Here is a 24,191-nt window from a genome sequence, read left to right on the forward strand (position 1 = left end):
AATGAGAGAAAATATTTGCAAATGAATCAACAAAGGATTAATCTCCAAAATATATAAACAGCCCATTCAGCTCAATATTAAAAAAACAAATAACCCAATCAAAAAATGGGCAGAAGACCTAAATAGACATTTCTCCAAAGAAGACATACAGATGGCCAAGAGGCACATGAAAAGCTGCTCAACATCACTAATTATTAGAGAAATGCAAATCAAAACTACAATGAGGTATCACCTCACATCAGTTAGAATGGGCAGCATCAGAAAATCTACAAACAACAAATGCTGAGAGGGTGTGGAGAAAAGGGAACCCTCTTTCACTGTTGGTGGGAATGTAAATTGATATAGCCACTATGGAGAACAGTATGGAAATTCCTTAAAAAACTAAAAATAGAATTACCATATGACTCAGCAATCCCACTACTGGGCATATACCCAGAGAAAACCATAATTCAAAAAGACACATGCACCCCAATGTTCACTGCAGCACTATTTACAATAGCCAGGTCATGGAAGCAACCTAAATGCCCATCAACAGATGAATGGATAAAGAAGATGTGGTACATATATACAATGGAATATTACTCAGCCATAAAAAGGAACAAAATTGGGTCATTTGTAGAGACATGGATGGATCTGGAGACTGTCATACAGAGTGAAGTAAGTCAGAAAGAGAAAAACAAATATCGTATATTAACGCATATATGTGGAATCTAGAAAGATGGTACAGATGAACTGGTTTGCAAGGCAGAAATAGAGACACAGATGTAGAGAACAAATATATGGACACCAAGAGGGGAAAGCAGGGGGTGGGGGTGATGGTGGTGGGATGAACTGGGAAATTGGGATTGACATATATACACTAATATGGATAAAATAGATAACTAATAAGAACCTGCTGTATAAAAAAAAAGTAAATAAAAATGAAACAGGATAAAAAAAGTCTTTAATGGTGATATTATTAAAGATTGTAATCAGTCAACAGAATTAATGAGTGCCTCCTGCAAGTCACTGTGACACGTGCTGTGAGAGATGAGGCTGAGACCTAAGCCCTGCCCCAAAGGGTTAACCGTCTGGTTGAGGGGATGAGATAAAAGGAAAGGATCTTGAGGGGCATGAGGAGAGCTTATATATTGGAGGATGCATAAAAGCCCTGCCCACTCCCATGCTTTCCTGGGGTAAACCCAGAGCCAAGCTGGAGTTCGCTGTATCACGGCTCATGAAAGCTATTGGTGCATCTCTTCCCAACTTGGAATCAACCATGAAGAGTATTTATACCATGAAAATTGGGCAAAAGCCACAAATCAGGGCTTCCTCGCCCCCTTCCTGGAGGGTCAGTTTACCAGCACACCAGGAACTCCTAGGGCCTGATAAAGAAGTTCAAGGTGGCTTCCAAGGTGTAGTCTGGGAGGCTGCAATTTACCAGGGAAGCTTGGCATAGAGTGGCGAAGGCTGAAAGAGGGGCCCTTGGGCCTCACTGCTGGGCTGAGCGAAAGTGGCCTGTGCTACAGACTGCCCAGGTGGGCAGGGCGCAGAGGTGCTAAGAGGACCAGGGAGCAGAAGAGGCTGAGGGCCTGGACAACTAGGAGGATGAGTGCTTGGACCTTGTGTCTGGAAGCCATGACGGAACCATGACAACAGCAGCAGATGGCAGACCAACTGGAGCCAGTGAGGCCACTGGGGTGAAAGATGGCAAGAGTACCAAAAATATAAGAGGTAAGGCACCCTCGCCCCAACTCTAGATCTCCCCTGGGAAAAGGAGGGTAGTGGAAGTATGAGGGCGATGTGGGGACCTTGCATTTACTGCGTTTTAATCTTGAACTGATCACGTTTAAAACCAGAAGTGACTAACCTACCTTAAGAGGCAAATTTTAAGTTTTCCTGTCCTTGGTGAAAAATGTGAGCTTGGGAGCCAAGATAGCTTCCGTTTTACAAGAATAAAGATTATCTTTGAACATCTGAGTCTTGTTGACTTATTACTAAAAATTTCAGACCTGTGACACCATTTGCCTTTGTAAAATGAGATGCCATATCACAATTTCAAGCAGTAAGAATTTAAGGTTTTCTTTATTAAAAGAAATGAGAGGGTTCAACAATGCCTATTATTGCTAACTTTAGGAAAAACTTAATTCACTAACTTTTTTCTAAATTAATTTTCCTTTTTCTTTATCTTCTTTTTTGGGGGGTATGAGTGTTGCACTAGAATTATATGCGAGAGGTCTGGGGGTCTAGTATTTATTGCCTTTGTAAAATTCCATAAAATAATGATCTTTAGAAAGGACCAGAGGTGTTATCTAACCAACAGCCTCATCTAATAATGGAGGAACCAAACCTCAGAAGAGGCCCCTGGCCCAAGGCTACTCTATTAATTAACAGATAAGCCTCTGTCTCAGGACTTCTCATTTCAATTCTACTGCTTCTGTGTTATCTGAGAGAGTGTGTTTGCGGATATGTACCTACATTAAGTGAATCTGAAATTCCAGCCAGAGAGCACTGATTGCTATGTTAGCTTTTCAAAAAACTTTTGAGTGACTAAAAGTTTTTTTTCCATTTCAGTCTGAAGTTTCTACTAATGTAAAGACGTAAGATTTAATTATAGCCCAGAGCGCCCCTCCTATAGAGTCCCCACACAAGCTTCAGAGTGAGTCTCCCTCTCTTTTTTAATCTGGTGCTATATTTAGTTTTTGGTTTCACATAACATTTTAAATGATTAAAGTAGTTGACATTCACTAGGAAAACTCAAATAATACAGACAAGCATAAGGCAGAAAGTCAAACCATCCTGACCCCATCTCCTGAAACCCACTCCCCAGACAATCACTCTTTACAGTTTGGTAAATATAAAGCAACTTTTCTTCCTGCAGTGCTAGCGATTCTAATACAAAATGCCACACTAAGCTTTGGGGTGGAGGGAGGGAGGGAGACAGCCCTCTAATAGCTTCTTCAGTTCTAACTATGACAGAAGAATACGTTAGGGATGTGAAAATCACCCAGAAACAAAATCCTTAGGCTGACATATGCTGTAAAGGGATCCTTCCGTCCCTGCCCACCAGTTATATCTTAGACTCTCAGGGTGGATGTCCCTTAAGACACGATTTCCAAGTGGTTCTGGAGGCATCATCAGGTTCTGCAAGAGTTAGTGCAAAATTTCACCTAAAAAACCCTGTTAATAAAAATATCCAGATGTATTATATTCCATATTTTAATTCACTGTTAACTTAAGTTGTCATGTTAACTCCCTCTTGGCTTGGGCACACCTCAGAAAGAAGTTTCTTTCATTCCTAAGCACATATATAGGATTTGAACTTGGGCCATTAATGAGGGAAATTGTACCTTTGTGGTCTTTTTAAAAATGCAGGCCTATCATCAAAAAATCTACAAACAATAAATGCTGGAGAGGGTGTGGAGAAAAGGGAACCCTCTTGCACTGTTGGTGGGAATGTAAATTGATACAGCCACTACGGAGAACAGTATGGAGCTTCCTTAAAAAACTAAAAATAGAACTACCATACGACCCAGCAATCCCACTGCTGGGCATATACCCTGAGAAAACCATAATTCAGAAAGAGTCATGTACCAAAATGTTCATTGCAGCTCTATTTACAATAGCCAGAACATGGAAACAACCTAAGTGTCCATCAACAGATGAATGGATAAAGAAGATGTGGCACATATTTACAATGGAATAATACCCAGCCATAAAAAGAAACGAAATTGAGTTATTTGTAGTGAGGTGGATGGACCTAGAGTCTGTCATACGGAGTGAAGTAAGTCAGAAAGAGAAAAACAAATACTGTATGCTAACACACATATATGGGATTAAAAAAAAAAAAAAAAAGGTCATGAAGAACCTAATGGCAAGACGGGAATAAAGACACAGACCTACTAGAGAATGGACTTGAGGATATGGGGAGGGGGAGGGGTGAGATATGACAGGGTGAGAGAGTGGCATGGACATATATACACTACCAAACGTAAAATAGATAGCTAGTGGGAAGCAGCCGCATAGCACAGGGAGATCAGCTCGGTGCTTTGTGACCACCTAGAGGGGTGGGACAGGGAGGGTGGGAGGGAGGGAGGGAGACGCAAGAGGGAAGAGATATGGGGACATATGTATATGTATATGTATAAAGTGGAAACTAACACACCATTGTAAAGCAATTATACTCCAATAAAGATGTTAAAAAAAAAAAGAAAAAGAAATCCAAGCTCCACTGCTCACTAACTGTCTGAATGTAGGCAATCTCCCCCACCAAAAAAAAAAAAAAAATGCAGGCCTATTCACAGGGAACTATATTCAACATCTTGTAATAACCTATAATGGAAAAGAATCTGAAAAAGAACATATATATATACACACATATATAACTGAATCACTTTGCTGTATGCCTGAAACTAACACAACGTTGTAAATTAACTACACTTCAATATTTAAAAAAAAGGTTAATAAAAAAACCCTGCTAGTTCATAAAAACACACATACATGGATAATATTGCAGCATTTTTTGTAGTGACAAAAAGCTGGAAACAAAGCCCGTGGCTGAATAATTTATGGCATAACAACACCATTATTATTATTCAGCCACTAAAAAGACTGAATTAAATCTAAACCAATTGACTTAAGATTTTTATGAGGTACTGTTGAATGAGAAGAGAAAGATGCAGAAAAGTGTACATAATATGATCTCACTTTTGTAAAGCCAAAAAAAAAAAAAAGGCAACCCCCACCCCACCCCAAAAAAGCAGCCCTATTTATATCCATGTAAGTAACATGGTACAAGCAGGAACAACATTATTTATGAGTGTGAAGCAGAGTATTTAAAAATTTGGAACTTTAGGCTGATAGTGTACACTGAGAGCCTGGGTTCTGAAGTTGAGCAAGCTTGGGTTTGAATAGCTTTCTATTTGGCCTTAAGCAGGTCACTTAACCTCTCTGAGCCTCAGTTTTCTCATCTGTAAAATGGGGATGACGTTATTAAAGACATTCATGTTCTTAAAAGTCCTTTGATTGTTTCTGTCACTGGGAACTTCTCTCTTTGGCTATCTTTCTAAAATTATCTAATAATTTTTAATATCTAGTATCTTTCTAATAATCCTTTTTTGGACCCCAGCCTCCTGTCCCATCTCATCAAGTCTTTCTTCCTTTTCTTTTAGGCAGCCCCAACCCGTAGAAGTCTTGTTCATTTCTTATGAAGAGCAGCTCGGCTCCGTGCCTCACCACACAGCCACAGTACTTTCCCTTATACCTAAGATTTCACTAGGATGCTTCATTAAACAGGGTTCCTGTCCAGCACTGCCAGCAGTACAGAGTGCCTGGCAGAAGCTCTTAACTTTCCTTGAACCTGATCACTTTCTTGGGCAAGGCGCTCTCCTCACCAGCATCTGTGAGCAGGAGGGAATAGTGTGGGGATTTATCATCTTCTGCTATAAATGCTGACGTCTCCCCTAGGAGACAGAACTGCCTGGTAGGTTGCTTTTATATGGAGTGATGTTAAAAGCTTGAACTTTTATAAATTTATCCTAATAAAATGTTGCTCTTATATAAAAGTCTCGTATCGGAGTTCACTAGAAATATAGGGTTCTGTCGATAAAAAGCACTGACAACCACTGACTTGGGGCTTTTCTATTTTCTCCCTGCTAGTCAGATCTGAGATAGTTTCTTTTGTTTTCTTTAACTTTCCTTTTGAACAACTTGATGTCTTCTCTCTCTTTAGTATTTATTTTATTAACCTTTTTGTTTTCTCTCATATTCTGAAACCAGCAGAATGTTCACATCCTGATATCTGAGGCATGTGGCACCTCAATTTCTCTCAGTCATAGCAGACTCTTAATTTCTCTTCCCTAGAACAAATGCTTTCATGGACTGCATCTGCTGATTTTATAATTATCACTAACAACTAACTGTTTTGGATGCATGGAGAAATAATTTGCCTAAAGTCAACTGATCATAATTTTAACTGGGTGATATCAGAGGTATACACTATTTACTTAACTAAAACAACAACTGAGATTCTAGATATTTTCCCCTCCAGATGAACACAACCTTATCAACTACTGTGGAAGGATATATTGCTATTTTAATTATTAATATAAAATGTATATAAAGAAACTCCTTAAGTCTAGTACTATTTCCTCCAGGTCAACAGGAAAAACAACTTTGTATAATGATAATGGTTAAGGTCTCAAGAAAAAAATTAATATAGCATTTTAACAACCTACATGATCTTTAGTATGTAGTAGCAATCAGAGTATTAATTGCAAAACTGCATATCTTGAAGAGCAGTCAAAAAATGCAAATTTGCCTCTTCAGAAATAAACCTACAGAAAAAAATAAACTTTCTTCAAAACTTCACAAATGAAAAAGAAAAATGACAACAATGTAAGCTCCACAGGGCAGGGATTTTTGTTGGTTCTGTGCTCTGTTACATCCCCCGTGCCTAGAACAGAGCCTGGCACATAGTAGGTGCTCAATAAATGCATGGTGAAAGAATATTTTAACAACGAAGTTTGATTAGAAATTTAAGATATTATGGGACTTACCTGCTGGTGCAGGGGTTAGGAATCCGCCTGCCAATGCAGGGGACACGGGTTCGAGCCCTGGCCCAGGAAGATCCCACATGCCGCAGAGCAGCTAAGCCCATGCACCACAACTACTGAGCCTGCGCTCTAGAGCCCGCGAGCCACAACTACTGAGCCCGCATGCCACAACTACCGAGCCCACATGCCACAGCTACTGAAGCCCGCGCGCCTAGAGCGCGTTCTCCACAACAAGAGAAGCCACTGCAATGAAGAGTAGCCCCCGCTCGCCGCAACTAGAGAAAGCCCACGTGCAGCAATGAAGACCCAATGCAGTCAAAAATAAATAAATTAATTAATTAATTTTTTTAAAAACAGAAATTTAAGATATTAGAAGTGCCCCGATAGACAATGGGTCAAATGGAACCAAAAAAGCTAGATAAAATTGTGCATCTTAAATTGATCCTGAAACAAAATGAATAAACCTAATTTTTCTTCTCAGTTTACAATTGGTTATTATTGGTTTAAAACATAGCCCAAGGGCTTCCCTGGTGGCACAATGGTTGAGAATCCACCTGCCAACGCAGGGGACATGGGTTCAATCTCTGGTCCGGGAAGATCCCACATGCCGCGGAGCAACTAAGCCCGTGCACCACAACTACTGAGCCTGTGCTCTGGAGCCCATGAGCCACAACTACTGAGCCCATGTGCCGCAACTACTGAAGCCCATGCTCCACAACGAGAGAAGCCACCTCAATGAGAGGCCTGTGCACCGCAACGAAGAGTAGCCCCCGCTCGCCGCAACTAGAGAAAGCCCACGCACAGCAACAAAGACCCAACACAGCCAAAAATAAATTAAAAAACAACAACAACAAAAAAAACATAGCCCAAGACTTTAGTTGAAAACACCAAGTATTTGGATATATTTTAATATATAAAATGTCATAATATACTTATCAAGTACTGTACCAGTCTACAGACCATAGCTTTCTCATCCCTGCTCGTGATCCTTAATGTCTATTATTTTCTAATGTTCTTTTAGTTGCAAGTAACAGAAAACAAACTCCAGGAAACTTAAGCAGAAAAGAGAGGAGTGGAGATTTATTAGAAGGATTCTGGGGTGGCTGACGGGCTTGAAGAACAACCAGTTCAGGGGATCTCAGGGGACTAGAAGGAAAGTCTTAGCCATCAGGACTCTGACTCTTTCTGAATGTGTTTCATTCTCTCAAATTTTTTCTATGAGGTTGGAATCAAGGTTGCCAGCATCAGCAGGACTCCTCCTATCTTCCTCACCTGAGAAGAAGTTTGTTTTCCTAGATCCAATTAGAAAGATCCCAGGGAGGGATGCCAATTGGTTCAGCTTGGGTGACATTCCCATCTCTTGGGCCAATCCCTGTGACCAGGGAGGAAGGGTGGGTCATAGGAGGATTTGGCAGCTCCCCTTTAGAACACATTAGCAGTATGGAGAGGGTAGAGCAGTTCCCCAAAAGAGTGGTGGGCATTCTCAGGTGATGACGAATGTCATTCATAATGAAAATTAAAGCTCTTGTTTGAAGTGTTCAGAGATAGAACTGCCTTCTGTGGGTTGGCCCTACAAGGCTTTCACTTTCAAATTTGAGTTCACAATAGTCTGTTACTTAAGGATTCTTGTTGTCCAGGGACTAGTTAGCTGAATTATTAAGTTATTCAGCCAAGATCTGCATTATTAAAATGAGATAACAATAGTTTCATTTGAATTAAAAAGGCACACATAATATTAGTATCTTTCTTTAAGAGATCAAAACACTTTCATCACAATTTAATTAAGGTTAGCCTGAGGGACCAGTGAATAAAATTTCCTCCACTTTACCCACTGGCAACTAAAGCAAGATGTCTTTTTTTTTTTTTTTTTTTTGTAGAACCACATATATACATGCAACACTAAGAGATATCTTTAGATCCCTTTTTTAGATGATTCCATCTATAATGGGACAAAAATATATAATAGCTACCAGAATACATGCTTCATTGTTTAAGACTTATTAAATCATTACAAGCAGATCTATTAATAAGGCATTGGAATCACATGAGGACATAATCACTACGTCTTTAAATTTAAAATAAGATTAGGTTCTTATCCAAAGAATTAAATATATATATAGTATTTCATATAGAGGAGATATATATATTATATATGTATATATATTTGCATAGAAATATACTATATATGTGTGTGCATATATATATACACACACATATATATACATATCCTACATGGAAATATATAGTTATCATAGAATATAAAAGAGAGAATATCAAAAATTGTTACTAGAGACTAAGGAAGGACATTTTATCATGACAGAAAGGGTTAAAAAGAATTAAGAACTGGAAGGCAATCAACCAATAATTTTTGAATGCTAAGAATGCCGAAAGATTTTTTCTTAAGTGTTTCTTGTGTTTCCCTATTTTTTAGAATCAGCTGGGTATTACTTTTATTTTTTTTTATTTTTTTTATTTTTCCACACACACTGTATTTTATTTTTACAAGAGATAAATAGGCAACTAAAGCAAGATGTCTTATCTATGATCTCAGTTGGTAAGGAACTGGATTGGCCTCTAGACTAGCATGTTCTACATTAAAGACCAGTATCTCAACAAATAAGTGCAGCCCACAGACCGGTGTTTGGCATTTTCCTTTACTTTATAAAAATACACAACTTAAATACATATGACACTCTCTATACAAGACATACACAGCTGTTAGATTTAACATTTTCCGTTAGTTCAACAGAAAGCAAGTATGTAAATTACTTCGTGAGAGCAAAGGGTTTCTTTAGAGACTGTGCATTCCCGGCCCAAGGGCAGACCACCCCGCGGGCCATCGATGCAGGAAGCTCACTCAAACTGCCCAACTTTCCAGCGAGTCATTTCACCAACATGGCCTTTATTGCACGGCTTCCTATTGCACTGCTTGTCAGACATAATCTAACTTACCCACACCACAAGTTTAAGCTTTCGTCTTCTCTAGAAATGCTTAATGGAAAAACCAACGTATAAACAGTATTAACTGTCTCTTACAATTGTGCTAAGTACCAATCATGAGAAATATGAACCCCTCTTCACTCTGCAAAACTTGCAATGGAAGGTGGTTAGCTGTATTTCGCGGCTAAATTCCACTGCAAACGTTTTACAAAAACGTTGGCAGACTCAGAGTGAGCTATATGGAGTGTGGTGGAGAGGGAGTGACATCCCAGGGCCCACTGAAATTGCTTATAGGACAGGCACTGTTCCTGTCAAAGGCAATGTGCGCACGGCCCTACCCTTTCGAACTTGAGACCGAAATACCTCCCTCCCCCTCGAGATTCTGTCATTGTTCTATGAGGAACAGCTACCTCATTACTGATTCAGAGCTTACAGGGGCTGCCCACTTACTGTGGCCTTCTTTCAGAAATTTAGCTGCCTTATCTATGGCTCATTTAGCGAACAGTGAATTATGTACTAATTTATCAGTATAAAGAAATATTTACCAGTTGAGAATTCAATGCAAAAAAAAAAACATACTAGAGTGAGTTTCCTGAGGTAAATGCGAGCCTTAAAGAAGAGAGCGCAATCTACAGAGTTATAGCAATTTATCTTGGGTAGCACCACAATACCCCCAAGTCTGGACTTTACCGAGCACACATTTATGTGAAGAAATAAAGTGACAATGCTGAAGTAAAAGAAATGTTGACAGTTGAGAATATCAATTCAAAAGGAGGCAGGAAAGAGGAACAGAGGAACAAAAGGAGGGTATATTTTAAAGTTCTTAGGTAGGTTGGACAATTAATTTCAAAAGCCTCCAGGTATTTCTAACAAGTTTTAAAAGTGTTAATTCTTGGTGACTCAGATGCAGAAGAAATGGCTTTTCTTGAATAATAGCTGTTCGAACTTTTTATTCTTTTTTTGAAAAACATGACTTTCTATAAAAATTTTTTTAGCCATTGAAATTATTCTGCTAGTTATTACTCTCACTGATGTATTGTGCAATCCTAACTGGCTGAAGAATTTTAATAAGGTTGAACTACAAAGTACATATTTGCACCAAGAATTTAAATTAATGCAGAGGTCTGTAAAATTTTGTATGAAGTTACTTTTCATTGCAGATCAGGCATCATTACTTCTTGATATTCTACTCAAGGATTATGGAAATCAGAAAAATTCTAGGACCCTGAAGCTTAACTTTCTTTTACATAAATGAAGTAGTACATGGCCATCCTTAACATGAATAATCAAGGTGTTGGGAACTGAGCCTCAAGACCTACGAATCAAGATCAGGCTAAATTTCAACAAGTCACTCATTATATAAGGATATGAATGGAAGCACTAAAGATCTCTCTCTGCTATAACTGCTCATCTGCACCATGTAGTTGAATAAGGTGACCAATCTAGTGTTTAATAACAACAATGAAAACTGGCACCAGTTTTTACCCAGGGCCACATACTCAGTGACCTGTCATGTCAATTTGGGCTGATACCACCATGCACAGTCCCTCATAAATATGACCCTCCTAAGTCCTGCTGTAAGAACAGATCTATGTTTAATTACTTTAGGCATGATGAAGGCCTTAAGCAAAATTTAGGCCCCGAAGAACTTTGGGCTGGAGTTCTACAGGCCCAGAGCTAGTTAAAATTAAAAGGCCAGAGGAAAATCCCACAAGAAATCATACTCGTATCTCAATTTATAGAAAAAAAAAGCATTTTCAATATCACCAAGATGAAAATTCATACTAGAAAACAATGCTCTGGTTTCCTGACAACCAGCTCAATGCAGCTCAAGGGCAGCCACACAAAGCAAAGCTGCTTTGGAGAAGGGAAGAGTCCAGAAGACTGCAGTGTGCTTTAATTAAACGAAAGTGGTTTTTCTTCTCCGGTGGTAAGGTGAATGCTCCTTGGCGATCAATATGGGATAGCTGTTTAAAATTCACAGACAGTAATGTTTTATATACTTTAAAGCCCCAATTAGTGCAGCCTGGTCACAGCTAAAAATCTGAGTAACATGAGAGTGATGGTGTAACGAGCCACACAGTGACACTGGTTCTGTAAGCTCTGGAAGAAAGGCCGGTCCTCACACTTGGTCTTCATCCATCCCTTGGATACTGAGGAAGATACTATGGCAAGAGAATGTATTTCTCTATGTGAAATTAATTTTCATAATCTGTAGCTTAAAAATATTACTAATCAGAAATTTGTAACCCAAGCAAAAGTAACAGAGATTCTTCCCACACAGGCCTTAAGATCTCTCTGTCCACCACCCAAAGGATCCATACTTGTCTCTGGTCAACCAGGCCCAGGTGAAGGCTGCACAGGAGGATGGAGGAGTCAATAGCCGGAAGGCAGGGACTCAAGAAGAGAGAAATGGCGGCAGACGTGGACAGGAAAAGAAGAGGGAAGAAAGAGGGAACTAACACTGATGAGGAAGTGACGAGGAGGCCCGGCACCCCAGCCTTTCCCACCTGCTGTGATGCAGAAAGTGATGCAGAAACAAAGAAGGCATAAGCCTCATATGGAGGCTCTCCTAGGGCATCAAACATGCCCGAGCCAGGCCGGCCGTGCCCTCTGGGCATGTGTGCTCAATCTAGTGTGACCTGCAGGCACTACTGTCTTGGAGTCTGACTGCTGATTCCTAGGCGATGATGCTCCCTACGGCTACCAGCACCCACTTCCACGGCCAGGGAGAGGCCTCAGGGGCAGGACTAGCAGCAGCCAGTGTACCAGAACTTGTGGCCGCCGTCACTGTCTTTGCTCTCTTAGGACTGGCTGGTCTCTCCCCCTGTGGCTGGAGAAGGGGAACAGAGTGAACGTCACAAAAGGGCTGCTCAGTTCAGAATTGTATCACCTCGTTTCACTTCCAAAGGGCTGCCAAGAGTTCATTAACTATAGATTGATGCTTAAAATACTACCTAAGAAACTCACTGTAAAAGGGGCAACTTGCTTGCGAGGTCACCACACTTTCAAGGATTCTGCTATGTCTGCTTCCATTTTTGTTTTCTTCTCTGATAGTGAATTTTTTTAAAGAAAAAGTGAAAGGATCCTCCTATCCTCTTTCCAGAAACCTCATGGACTTTCCTGAGCAAAGTGCCTAAGGGATACTACACTGACAGAGCTAACAAACTCATGAGAAAAGAATCTTACATCATTCAGAAGTAGGAAATGAATGGCAGTGTATAAGTGGCGCTTGGTTCTCTTCACTTCATCTCTCTGCAAAAGGTCTATGGCATGGTAACAGGCACCCGAATTACTGATTTACAAATGACAGCACATGAGTGAAAAGAGCTGTAAGATTTTGTGGAGGAAAAACCCATGTTGGCTATTTTACCTCTAGGGAAAGTCTGTTTGGACTTGAGGCCCACACTTGTCTTTTTTTCTACTTTCTATTTGATGTTTTTCAGGAGGGCTGTTCGGGCATTCACAACGGCTTTGAAGGCATCTTCACTACCAGGTGCTACACACTTGTCAGGGTGAAGCAGCACAGCAAGTTTCCGATATGCTTTATTGACTTCATCTCTACGAGAAAAAGCAAAGCTCTATGTCAGTATCGAGGTCAGCCCCCACCCTCCACCCACTGCACTTTAGCTGTTTGGATATCATAATATCTCTTACAGTAAGCATATCCCAAATAAATGTTACCGTTTCTCAAAGGTGGGACTAAAGGACTAGGAAACAAACAATGCACAAATAATATGTAACATTCGAGTAGAAAAATATACAATGCAAAGTGAGTATACAAACAAACATGATCAGATGAAAACAGTACTCGGCACTTCATAGGCACTGGGCATTTGCCGACGGAAGCAATGAGGACAGGGGCCATCAGGGCAGGCCCCCTGGAGGAGGGTTCTGGAAGAAGCTTGGGTTCAGGGATTGACACAGTGGTGGGGAATACAGAGCAGCAGGGAGAGAACCGGCAGAGGCCAGGAAGGGAGCCGGAGCCTGCATGCAGTTCCAGGAGGAAACTGCACTGGGAAGTAACACGAAACAAAGTTGGCCAGGAAGCACGGGTCAGTAAGTGAAGGGCCTTGAAGGCAAAACAACAAAAAAGTTGGATTTTTAACAGTAGGTGTTTCATGACAAAATGGTGCTGGGAAAGCTGTTTTTGGAAGTTAGGAGACAGGTAGGAGGTTGTTACAATAACCCAAGCATGAATACAAGGGTTTAGATTAAGGTGTTTGTGGAAGCCAACAAGGGAAGGCAAAAGAGATAATAGAAACAAAGCCCTGGCGGAAGCAGATGATGAGCTGGGTATACGGGTGGAGAAGACATGAGAAAAAGGGCTGAAATGAGTTCCAGGGTGATGGGGAATCTAAGGCCTCAGGGAAGATGGTGGCACCACTGACCAAGAAAGAGCCACTGGAAAGGGGTACCTGAGAGTTACAGTGAGCTCCCTGAGACCAAAGAAGAAACAAGAGAGAATTTAACATTATCTAGAGAGGAAAGGAGCAGTACGATGAGTGTTTCACCAAAGACCAGGGAGCCCCAGGAGAGACCTCTAAGGAGCAGGGACTGCTGGGGTGGGGGCTGGAGACCACCTGGCCCTGCAATTCTCCCCGCTCTTCATATCCTCAGGTGTCAGGCCTCTGAGAGGCTTTCAAGTACCGAGCCACTCCCCTGGTCAGAGTCCGGCTCTGTCTCTACCAGATGGTTTTATTTCCCACTTCCCTTTTGAATTCCTTTTGTAATTCAAGGTCCTTGTTAACTTATAAGCCTGGATTTGGTGCTTCCCCAAATCTCCTTTATTCTTTATCAGAAAGACTTCTAGTCTGGCTCTCCAAATCAAGGAGATGGTCTTTGATATCTTGGATGTGATATCTGATCATGTTTGTTTGTATACTCACCTTGCAGTGTATATTTTTCTACTTGAATGTTACATATTATTTGTGCATATGTGATATCTTACGTGTCAGCTTGGGGAGACTGAGGTCATAGGGCTATGTTAACAGCTGTCCATGTTGTAGGCATACGTTCTAAGGCTTTTTCTGCTTTCTGATCTTAGAGGAGTCCTTCTGAATTTTCCTGTTTTACCTTGCATGTAGCTTTTCTACATAGATAATTTCGATATTAGCTAATAAGAATCACATTCTCCCTAAAAGACTCTCTGTCCTTGAGGCAGAAACAGCATCCTCTCTCTTTCCCATGAGTGAGTCTTGGGTGGGCCCCTCTAGCCACTCTGCTTCCCGAGGAAACATGTCCATATGGGGTTAGTGGTTAGGCCTGGTACCTTTCAAGAATTCTGGATAGCAGGAGAAACTTCCAAGGAAAATTTTAGAGAAACAAGACTGAGTCAGGTGTGTAAAAAATGTATTAATTCTACTAAAGATTTTTCTTAAAGTTCAAGAATAGTAAACATAGCACTGAACAAACAGTAAAACTCTCTATAACTTAAAAAAAATGTTTTTAGGGAATTCCCTGGCGGTCTAGTGGTTAAGACTCCATGCTTCCATTGCAGGGGGCACGGGTTCGATCCCTGGTCGGGGAACTAAGATCCCGCATGCCGCATGGCACAGCCAAAAAATAAAATAAAGGTGTATTTAAAAGATAAAATAAAATAAATGTTTTTAGGTTTTGCCCAAACGTGCTCATGCCATACAAATTAGTTTGATAGACCCAGAGGAACAAAGGTAAGATAAGAACATGTTATACTGGTTAAGGATATGGAAATTATGGAGGTCCTGTAAATTTTGGGAGATTCCAGTTAACCACAATAATAAGTAAGAAACCAAAAGTTTCTTTTTCCCTAATGATTATTGTTCTAAGTTAATTAGTAAGTAATAGTTTCTTAGTTATAGAGTCAATATCCCTTGGAGATGAAATGGAAGAATTTAGGATGTGACTATGGAAGTCTAAAAGGACATTTAAAAGCCACCAATTAATTTTGTGCTATGAGGTCATCTTAATTCCTTCAGGTGTTTAACAGCTCCTCAGTAATGCCTGGCAAGTCCAGGGAGACCAATAACTGTCTCCCTTGCCCCCTCCCCTCTTTCCTTCTGGACTCAAAGATATGCTATGAGACCAAAATGGAGGAGATACTTAATGCTGTTGACACTGACAAGGCGATTTCAAGAGCTACTTTCTCTTTTGCGGGAATCAAGGTGAAAAAGTAGAAAGGGGAGGAAAGCTATGGTGCAAAATAAAAAGGTCTGAGAACTCTAATAATACGTATAGTAACAGTATTATTATAGCATTAAAAGTTATATAACAATTGAAAGTTGTTAAGAGAGTAGATTCCAAGAGTTCTAATCACAAGGAAAAAACACTTTTTTTGGTATCTATATGAGATGGCAGATGTTAATTAAACTTACTGTGGTCATCATTTCACAATATATGTAAGTCAAATCATTATGCTGTACACCTTAAACTTATACAGTATTGTATATCAATTATATTTCAATAAAACTGGGGAGAAAAGTTATATAATCATGCTGGATAATGATTTATTCTTTCACAAAGAGTAGTGATTGTATTTCCTTTTCTCCCAAATAATTATTTTGGATAAAATAAAATAATTTAATATAAACACACACAGACGAGGAACCAGCAGGATTTCTGACAGAGATAGAAAGAGACAGAGACAGGCAGACACACAGTGCTCAGGGTCAAGAACCAGTTCTACCACTAACTCCTGGGGTCCTTGACTGTGTTTTTAGTCTCACTGCCTCCCAGTTTTCCCACCTATGAAATGAAATGTTTGGACAGGTTGATGGCTAACACTCTTTCCTTCTCTAAAATTCTATGATTTAAGAATTCTTTTTTTTTTTTTTTTTTGAGGTTACATTAGCTTCAAGGCTCTTAGTCAACAAAAGCAGAGCATATAATTTCAGAAGGTACTTATATAATATACAAACTACATAGTTCCCACATTAGGTAATTGTGCCCTCTGTTTTCTCCCTTTGGTATTCACTTAATTCAGTGAAGGAGCATTATTAAGTAATCCAAGATATTTCCACACATCTTCATATTTCTAGCCAATTACAAGAAGATATCGCACTATAATTCTGATGATTGAGTCTTTTTCTATAACAGAAGGCAGCACTAATATCTGACAGCACTGCTTACCTTGAGGCCCCAGGTTTGACTCCTAACATGTCCCAACTATCTTTACTATTTCGAATTCTGCGAATGGTGTCTGCTTGTTCTTTGGTGAAACTAGCACTGCTATTTGTGATAGGACGTTTCCCGCCGTTTTCACATAAATCAACTATGGATACATAAAATGTCTGCAAAAAGAAAACACAACCCAGAGGAGAACTGATTTTGAGAAAATAGGAATTCCTTCTAACCATCAACTTAAAGAATTTTAATATATTCCAATAACTTAAAATTCACAGTAAAGCAAATGTACTTTGGAAGATTTTTTTCTTTCATACTATACATACTATACATACATATATGTGTATATATATATATTTAAGCACACAATAAGGATAAGGAATAAAATTTCAATGGCTTATAATCCTACTCTCAGATAACCACACTTGAAATTAAAAACTAGCACATGAATATTGTTAGGAAAATTCAAATAGTAGGAAAAAGTGTAAAATGAAAACTGTCTCCCTACCCCTCAAGTTCCTCTCCTTGAGGTAACCATTGTTAATATATTATTTCAGTATCCTTCCAGAATAATTTTCTATCGGTACCCAGTCCATACACACATCCAAACCCTAAGCATTTACATAAAAGAGAGCAGATTAAACACACTGCTTAGCACCTTGCATTTTTTTTTCACATAATAATAAATCTTGGAACCTTTCTCTAGCTGCATATAGACACTTTCTTCCTTCTTTCGCTTAGTTTTTTTTTTTACATCTTTATTGGAGTATAATTGCTTTACAATGTTGTGTTAGTCTCTGCTGTATAACAAAGTGAATCGGCTCTATGTATACATATATCCCCATATACCCTCCCTCTTGCGTCTCCTTCCCACTCTCCCTGTCCCACCCCTCTACGTGGTCACAAAGCACCAAGCTGATCTCCCTGTGCTATGCGGCTGCTTCCCACTAGCTATCTATTTTACATTTGGTAGTGTATATATGTCAATGCCACTCTCTCACCTCGTCCCAGCTTACCCTCCCCTCCCCAATTCCTCCTTTTAAATGACTGTTCAGTATTCTACTGTGTGACTATACCATAATTTATTTAACCAACTCCCTATTCTTGGACAGGTCAATTGTTTCTAGGTTTTTTCACAAACAGTGTTTTAGTGAATATTTTTTTATGTGTATATATCTCTGCACACTTGTGGGAATACTGCTTTTGGATAAATTCCTAAAAGAAGAACTACTGAATAAAAGTGTACATGCATTTTACTTTTCAATTTTGACAACTTTCATACAAAAAGGCTATACCAGTTTATACTCCCACCACTGTGTATGGGAGTGTCTATTTCCCCACACCCTTGTCAACATTGGGCATTATCATACATCTTCACTTTTGCCAAGCTGATGTGTATCTCACAGTTTTTATTTCATTTCTTTAATTATAAGTGAAATTGAGTATCTTTTCATCTGCTTATCGGTCTTTTCTTGTTCTGTAAACTGTTCATATTCTTTTCCTATTTTTATAATGTTTTTCAAAGTGAAAACTATTTTTTGATCCTGCTCATATTTCATGCTCTATGCACTATTATTGTTGTTGAATAACTTCACTCAAAAGACTAATTTAATACACTATGGCTGCTTTTAAATTATTTCCTCATCCCTCCATTTCTTTTTTAATCTCTTCCTCTTTTTTTTCCAGATATTTCTATAGTGCCTATTATCATCTAAAAATTTTATCCTTCTCTTTGACTCCTCTTTCTTATCTCCAGTATTAGCTAAGAAGCCTTGACATGTGAAAAGGGGTGTCAAAGGAAAAGCCGTTAGATACCAACACAAGAGAAGTGTTAACTTAGTTTTAGTCTATCTTAATACTGCTCTGTGTTAACAGTGTAAGATAAAACCAAGTTCCTTCCTGACATAAAGTGTCTATTAAATATATAGGAAACAAAGAAAGTATTGATTAAACTGAACCAGCAGGAAAGCACTACTTCTAAGTACTTACAGAATAGTTTATTACACTCTGTTACCCTTTTTTTTTTAAAAGACTATCCATTAGTTCTACCCAAGATTAATCTAAAAAAATAAAAGCAACCTAAAAGGGATCACAGTTCACAAATGTTTGCTTGTGCTACGTATCAATAAGGTTTTCTTCTAGTCTGTAAGTTAACCTAAAATATAAACACTCACAGATTTCTGAGGGCACAAGCATTTACCCATAACACATAATGTTATAGAAGGCTAGCTGTGGTGATATAGAGAATGCTAGAACTGAAGTCAAAAGTCTGTTCAAATTCCTTGTTTGAGTGCCCGCCATGTTAGTGTAATGGGTACTGGACTGAACCTCCTGCCATAAACTACTATAAAAGTGAACAAATATATGAGGTAACTCTTTTCAGGTAGTGGACAACAGCAAGTGCAAGACTGCTCCTTGGTCCTCTACCTGGAGTCCATTTCCTGACCCTGTCACAGAAAGCCAGAGTCTGAGCAGACACAAAGTCCCATTGAGCTAAAGAGGCAGAGGTGAGAGCTTGAGGATGCTGAAGTGGCTAGAATCTGTGGAGTACGGCCTTGGATAGGAGGGTGTTGTGCAGAGTTGGGCCCCAGAAGTCCATGTGAGGGTTCCCTACTAGTTTGTAGCTGAGGGCTAGGCTATAAATACATAGGATGAGATCACCTGAGGCTTATCAGATAATAGCTACTAAGGGGTTGAGAACAGAACTGACTAGTGGTGCGAGGGGAAGAGCCACCCTGGGGACACCAGAATTTGGCCTTGCCAGAGGACATCTCATTAATACCCCTAGCATCTAGCTGAGACACCACAGAAAGGCTTTGCCTTAGGAGTTAGATTCATCCTAACAAAACCTAAAACCAAGAACTGACAAGATCTGCAAGGGGGACAGAATTTGCAGGCTGAGTCTTGCCAAATTAGAAGGGCTTGGGAAACACTTTGGGCTTCCTTCAGATCCTTGCTATTAAAGCAAAAAGTCCAGCCTACACAAGTTCAGTGTAATCTGCCAATAACTGAACTGCCTGCTGAAACAAGAACCAACATTCTTCTGAGGAAAATAAACAAATCTAGAGTCTCTATAATGTATTGTCTACAATGTCTGGTGTTAAATCAAAAATCACTACTCAGGGGCTTCCCAGGTGGCGCAGTGGTTGAGAATCCGCCTGCCAATGCAGGGGACATGGGTTCGAGCCCTGGTCTGGGAAGATCCCACATGCCGCGGAGCAACTGGGCCCGTGAGCCACAATTACTGAGCCTGCGCGTCTGGAGCCTGCGCTCCGCAACAAGAGAGGCCGCGATAGTGAGAGGCCCGCGCACTGCGATGAAGAGTGGCCCCAGCTTGCCACAACTAGAGAAAGCCCTCACACGAAAGGAAGACCCAACACAGCCAAAAATAAATAAATTAATTAATTAATTTTTTAAAAAAAGACTTATTTAAAAAAAAAAAAATCACTACTCATACAAAGAAACAAAAATGTGATCCATAGTCAAGAAAAAAGCAGTCCATAGAGACTGAACCCAAGACGGTTCAGATATTGGACAAAGACTGTAAAGCTGCTATTATAACTATTTCAAAGAGATAAAGAAAAATATGTTCAAAATGAGTAAACAGAAAATCTCAGCAAAGAACTGGAACTATACAAAAGAACCAAATGCAAATTCTACAACTGAAAAGTAGTGAATTGAAAACTTCACTTGGTAGATTTAACAGCAGATTGAAATCAGATCAATAGAGACTATGCAATCTGGAAAACAGAGGAAAATGGAAGAAAAATAAACAGTCTCAAGGACTATGGGAAAAAATAAAATGGTCTAATATATACGTAATTGGAGTCCCAGAAGGAAAAGAGGGTAAGAATAGGGCCAAAAAAAAATTGGAAGAAATTGAAAGGTCTGGCCGCAGGTGCACAGCTGCGTCCCTGCGCCCCTGCCCCTTGAGTTCCCCGCAGCCGCCTAGCGTGCTCCGGCCCAGGCGAGTGGGGGCCGTGGGGATAGGCTTCTGAGCCCTCACCGGGCTGCCCTCGGACGGACGGCGGGGGACCTCCCCGGGAAGCGAGCGGAGCGGGCTGTGCAGAGCACGAGGCCAAAGGAACGTGTCTCCTGGAAAGGGCTTGTGGGCCGCCCTGCCAATCTCTGTGAGACGGGATGGAGCGGTGACATTGTGCTGTCACTACTACTTGGTGCTGCGGGCGGTCTCCTGAGGATGCTTTGTGCCTAAGGCCCCCCATCGTTCTCATTGTGCTGAAGAGGAAACATTTATTCGAGAATATTTACCTAACTTAGAAAAAAATTTAACTTGGCACTATGGGGATACAAGGATTGCTGCAATTTATCAAAGAAGCTTCTGAACCTGTCCACATGAGGAAGTATAAAGGGCAGGTAGTAGCTGTGGATACATACTGCTGGCTTCACAAAGGAGCTGTTTCTTGTGCTGAAAAACTAGCCAAAGGTGAACCTACCGATAAGTATGTAGGATTTTGTATGAAATTTGTAAATATGTTACTATTTCATGGGATCAAGCCTATCCTGGTATTTGATGGATGTACTTTACCTTCTAAAAAGGAAGTGGAGAAGTCTAGAAGAGAAAGAAGACAAGCCAATCTTCTTAAGGGAAAGCAGCTTCTTCGTGAGGGGAAGGTTTCAGAAGCCAGAGAATGTTTCACCGTTCTATCAATATCACACACGCTATGGCCCACAACGTAATTAAGGCTGCTCGGTCTCAGGGAGTAGATTGTCTTGTGGCTCCACATGAAGCAGATGCACAGTTGGCCTATCTTAACAAGGCTGGTATTGTACAAGCTGTAATTACAGAAGACTCTGACCTCCTCGCTTTTGGCTGTAAAAAGGTTATTTTAAAAATGGACCAGTTTGGAAATGGACTAGAAGTTGATCAGGCTCGGCTAGGAATGTGCAAACAGCTTGGGGATGTGTTCACAGAAGAGAAGTTCCGTTATATGTGCATTCTTTCAGGCTGTGACTATCTCTCATCGCTGCGTGGGATTGGATTAGCCAAGGCCTGCAAAGTACTAAGACTAGCCAACAATCCAGATATTTTAAAGGTTATCAAGAAAATTGGACATTATCTCAAGATGAATATAACAGTACCAGAAGATTACATCAAAGGATTTATTCGGGCCAGTAATACCTTCCTCTATCAGCTAGTTTTTGATCCCATCAAAAGGAAACTCATCCCCTTGAATGCCTATGAAGATGACATTGATCCTGAAACACTAAGCTATGCTGGGCGATATGTTGATGATTCTATAGCTCTTCAAATAGCACTTGGAAATAAAGATATAAATACTTTCGAACAGATTGATGACTACAATCCAGACACTGCCGTGCCTGCCCAATCAAGAAGTCATAGTTGGACTGACAAAACATGTCAAAAGTCATCTAATATTAATAGCATTTGGCATAAGAACTATTGCCCTAGACTTGAGCTGGACATTGTTTCAGATGCTACAAAGGTGAAGGAAAATCCAAGTACTGTGGGCATTGAACTAGTGATTAGTACTAAAGGGTTAAATCTTCCAAGGAAGTCATCCATTGCAAAAAGACCAAGAAGTGAAGAGCTATCAGAAGATGATCTATTGGGTCAGTATTCTACTTCCTTTACAAAGAAGATCAGGAAAAATAGTTGTGAAGGTAATAAATTATTGAACTCTTCTGAACGGTTTATGCCTGACCTGGTAGATGGAACTACTATTAAAAAAAGCTTAAGCACACCACCTAGGACAAGAAACAAATTTGCAACATTTTTACAGAGAAAAAATGAAGAAAGTGGTGCAATTGTGGTTCCAGGAACCAGAAGCAGGTTTTTTTCCAATTCTCCGGATTCTGCTGACTGTATATCAAAGAAAGCAAGCAGCCAGTCTCTAGATGAAACTGCTGTCACAGATAAAGAAACCAATGTAAATGAATCAGATTGTCTAGATGGCAAGAAGTTGTTAGATATCAGTGTAGCACATAATTCAAGTGAGCATATTCCAGATGATGTGACTGTGATCGCTGAAGAGTCTCAGTCTTTTAAGACCAGCAGATTCACGAGGACCATCTCACCACCCACCTTGGGTACACTAAGAAGTTGTTTCAGTTGGTCTGGAAGTCTTGGAGATTTTTCAAGAACACCAAGCCCCTCTCCAAGCACAGCATTGCAGCAGTTCCTTAGAAAGAGTGATTCTCCCATCTCTCTGCCTGAGAATAATGAGCCGTCTGATGTATCTCAGTTAAAGAGTGATGAGTCAAGTGATGAATCTCATCCCTTACATGAAGTGGATTGGTCTTCACAGTCTCAGGAAAGCATGGACTTATCACCACACAATTTAAATGCATCAAAACTTTCTCAGCCTTCTAGTGAGGATTTAGATTCAGAGGTTCCTGGGCTGTATAAATCTAGTTCTGTGGACAATCTTTCTACAACCAAGATCCAACCTTTAGTACCTGCCAGAGTCAGTGGGCTGAGCAAGAAGCCATCAAGCATCCATAAGAGAAATAAATCATCATAATGCCGAGAACAAGCCAGGATTGCAGATAAAAATCAATGAACTCTGGAAAAATTTTGTATTTAAAAAAGATTCTGAGAAGCTTCCTTCTTGTAAGAAGCCAGATCCCCTGTCTCCAGTCAAAGATAACATCCAACTAACTCCAGAAGAAGAGGATATATTTAACAATTCTGACTGTATGCGTGTTCAGAGAGCAATATTCCAATAAACACAGGCAGCTGGGAGGCTATTGCCTGCAAGAGAATCTCTATCAATTTCATGTCCTGTTTGAGAATGAAGCAGTTATCAGTAAGAAAGATTTGTTCTTAGATCTATGCTATTTATTTTTAAATAAAGTACATTTTGTATATTAACTATGTAACTGTTTTTGTTCAGCTTTTTATATTTTCACAAGAAGCTAACTAGAGAAATTTGGTTTTGACACGTTTTCGAAGTTTTAATGTTAATTGAGCAAGTCCCTTGGAACTTACAAAAATCTACTCCAAAGATTTCTGTAATGTTGTCAAGTACAAGGATGGTAAATGGAAAACCACAATTCTGTGGTCATTTTATACTAGAGGAAATTACTGTGTTTCTTCAAGCTATGGTTTTTTCACCTGCCTTTCCTGTCTGTCTTTCAGGGTTGAATTGGAAATACAGTTGCTGGGATGGGAGGGGTAGTTGGAAGGGTTAAAGATCATTGCATAAATGGGGCAGTGCTCTGTTTTCCCTGAAGAGTTTGGTTGGGTTACAGATTGACAGTAAAAGAAAATTGGTTTCAGCATCATATGAAAGGAACTACTTCTTATATCATTAATATTCTTAAACTTCAAAATAGCCTGTTTCTCTTATATGTCTTTTTTGAAGTGTGGGCTAAAAATTCCTTAACGTATATTTAAAACTAGTGTCCTAGGTGCAATGTAAAATACTAAATCTGCAGGGTCTATGATGTGTACATACTCTGCAAAGGAATAGATTCTTGGAAAGAAAACCAGCTATGCAAGTGAAGATCTGAAGTAAGGAAGTGAAGTAAGTGACAATCTGACAGGAAGTAAAGGAATTGTAAAAGTGTCTGAGATATAGAGGATAAAAGAAAGGGATCCAGAGCATTTTAATTTTTAAATGAGACTTAGTTGAG

General features: G+C 39.8%; 2 protein-coding genes across 5 annotated transcripts in view; one reads left to right on the forward strand and one right to left on the reverse strand.

Annotated features, from left to right (window-relative positions):
- Positions 1–3,141: 3,141 nt before the first annotated feature.
- Positions 3,142–24,191, reverse strand: part of DNAJC27 (DnaJ heat shock protein family (Hsp40) member C27) — a 58,290-nt gene continuing 37,240 nt past the window's right edge. For 3 of the 4 annotated variants that reach the window (XM_061211359.1, XM_061211358.1, XM_061211357.1), the window contains 2 exons: positions 16,581–16,741; positions 10,374–13,034 (listed from right to left, as the gene is read on the reverse strand). In XM_061211359.1, coding sequence (XP_061067342.1) covers positions 12,902–13,034; positions 16,581–16,741 — 294 coding nt within the window. In that variant the 3' untranslated portion in view covers positions 10,374–12,901. Of the gene's footprint in view, positions 3,160–10,373; positions 13,035–16,580; positions 16,742–24,191 lie in introns of those variants that run through there. The other variant, XR_009703842.1, reaches the window with a different exon arrangement.
- LOC133105390 (exonuclease 1-like) lies at positions 20,874–23,282 on the forward strand. Its single transcript, XM_061211379.1, is given in 3 exon segments — positions 20,874–21,228; positions 21,231–23,062; positions 23,064–23,282. Coding segments are annotated over 3 exon segments (2,406 nt in total).

Source organism: Eubalaena glacialis, chromosome 14, assembly GCF_028564815.1.
Source record: "Eubalaena glacialis isolate mEubGla1 chromosome 14, mEubGla1.1.hap2.+ XY, whole genome shotgun sequence".
NCBI classification, from domain to species: Eukaryota; Metazoa; Chordata; class Mammalia; order Artiodactyla; family Balaenidae; genus Eubalaena; species Eubalaena glacialis.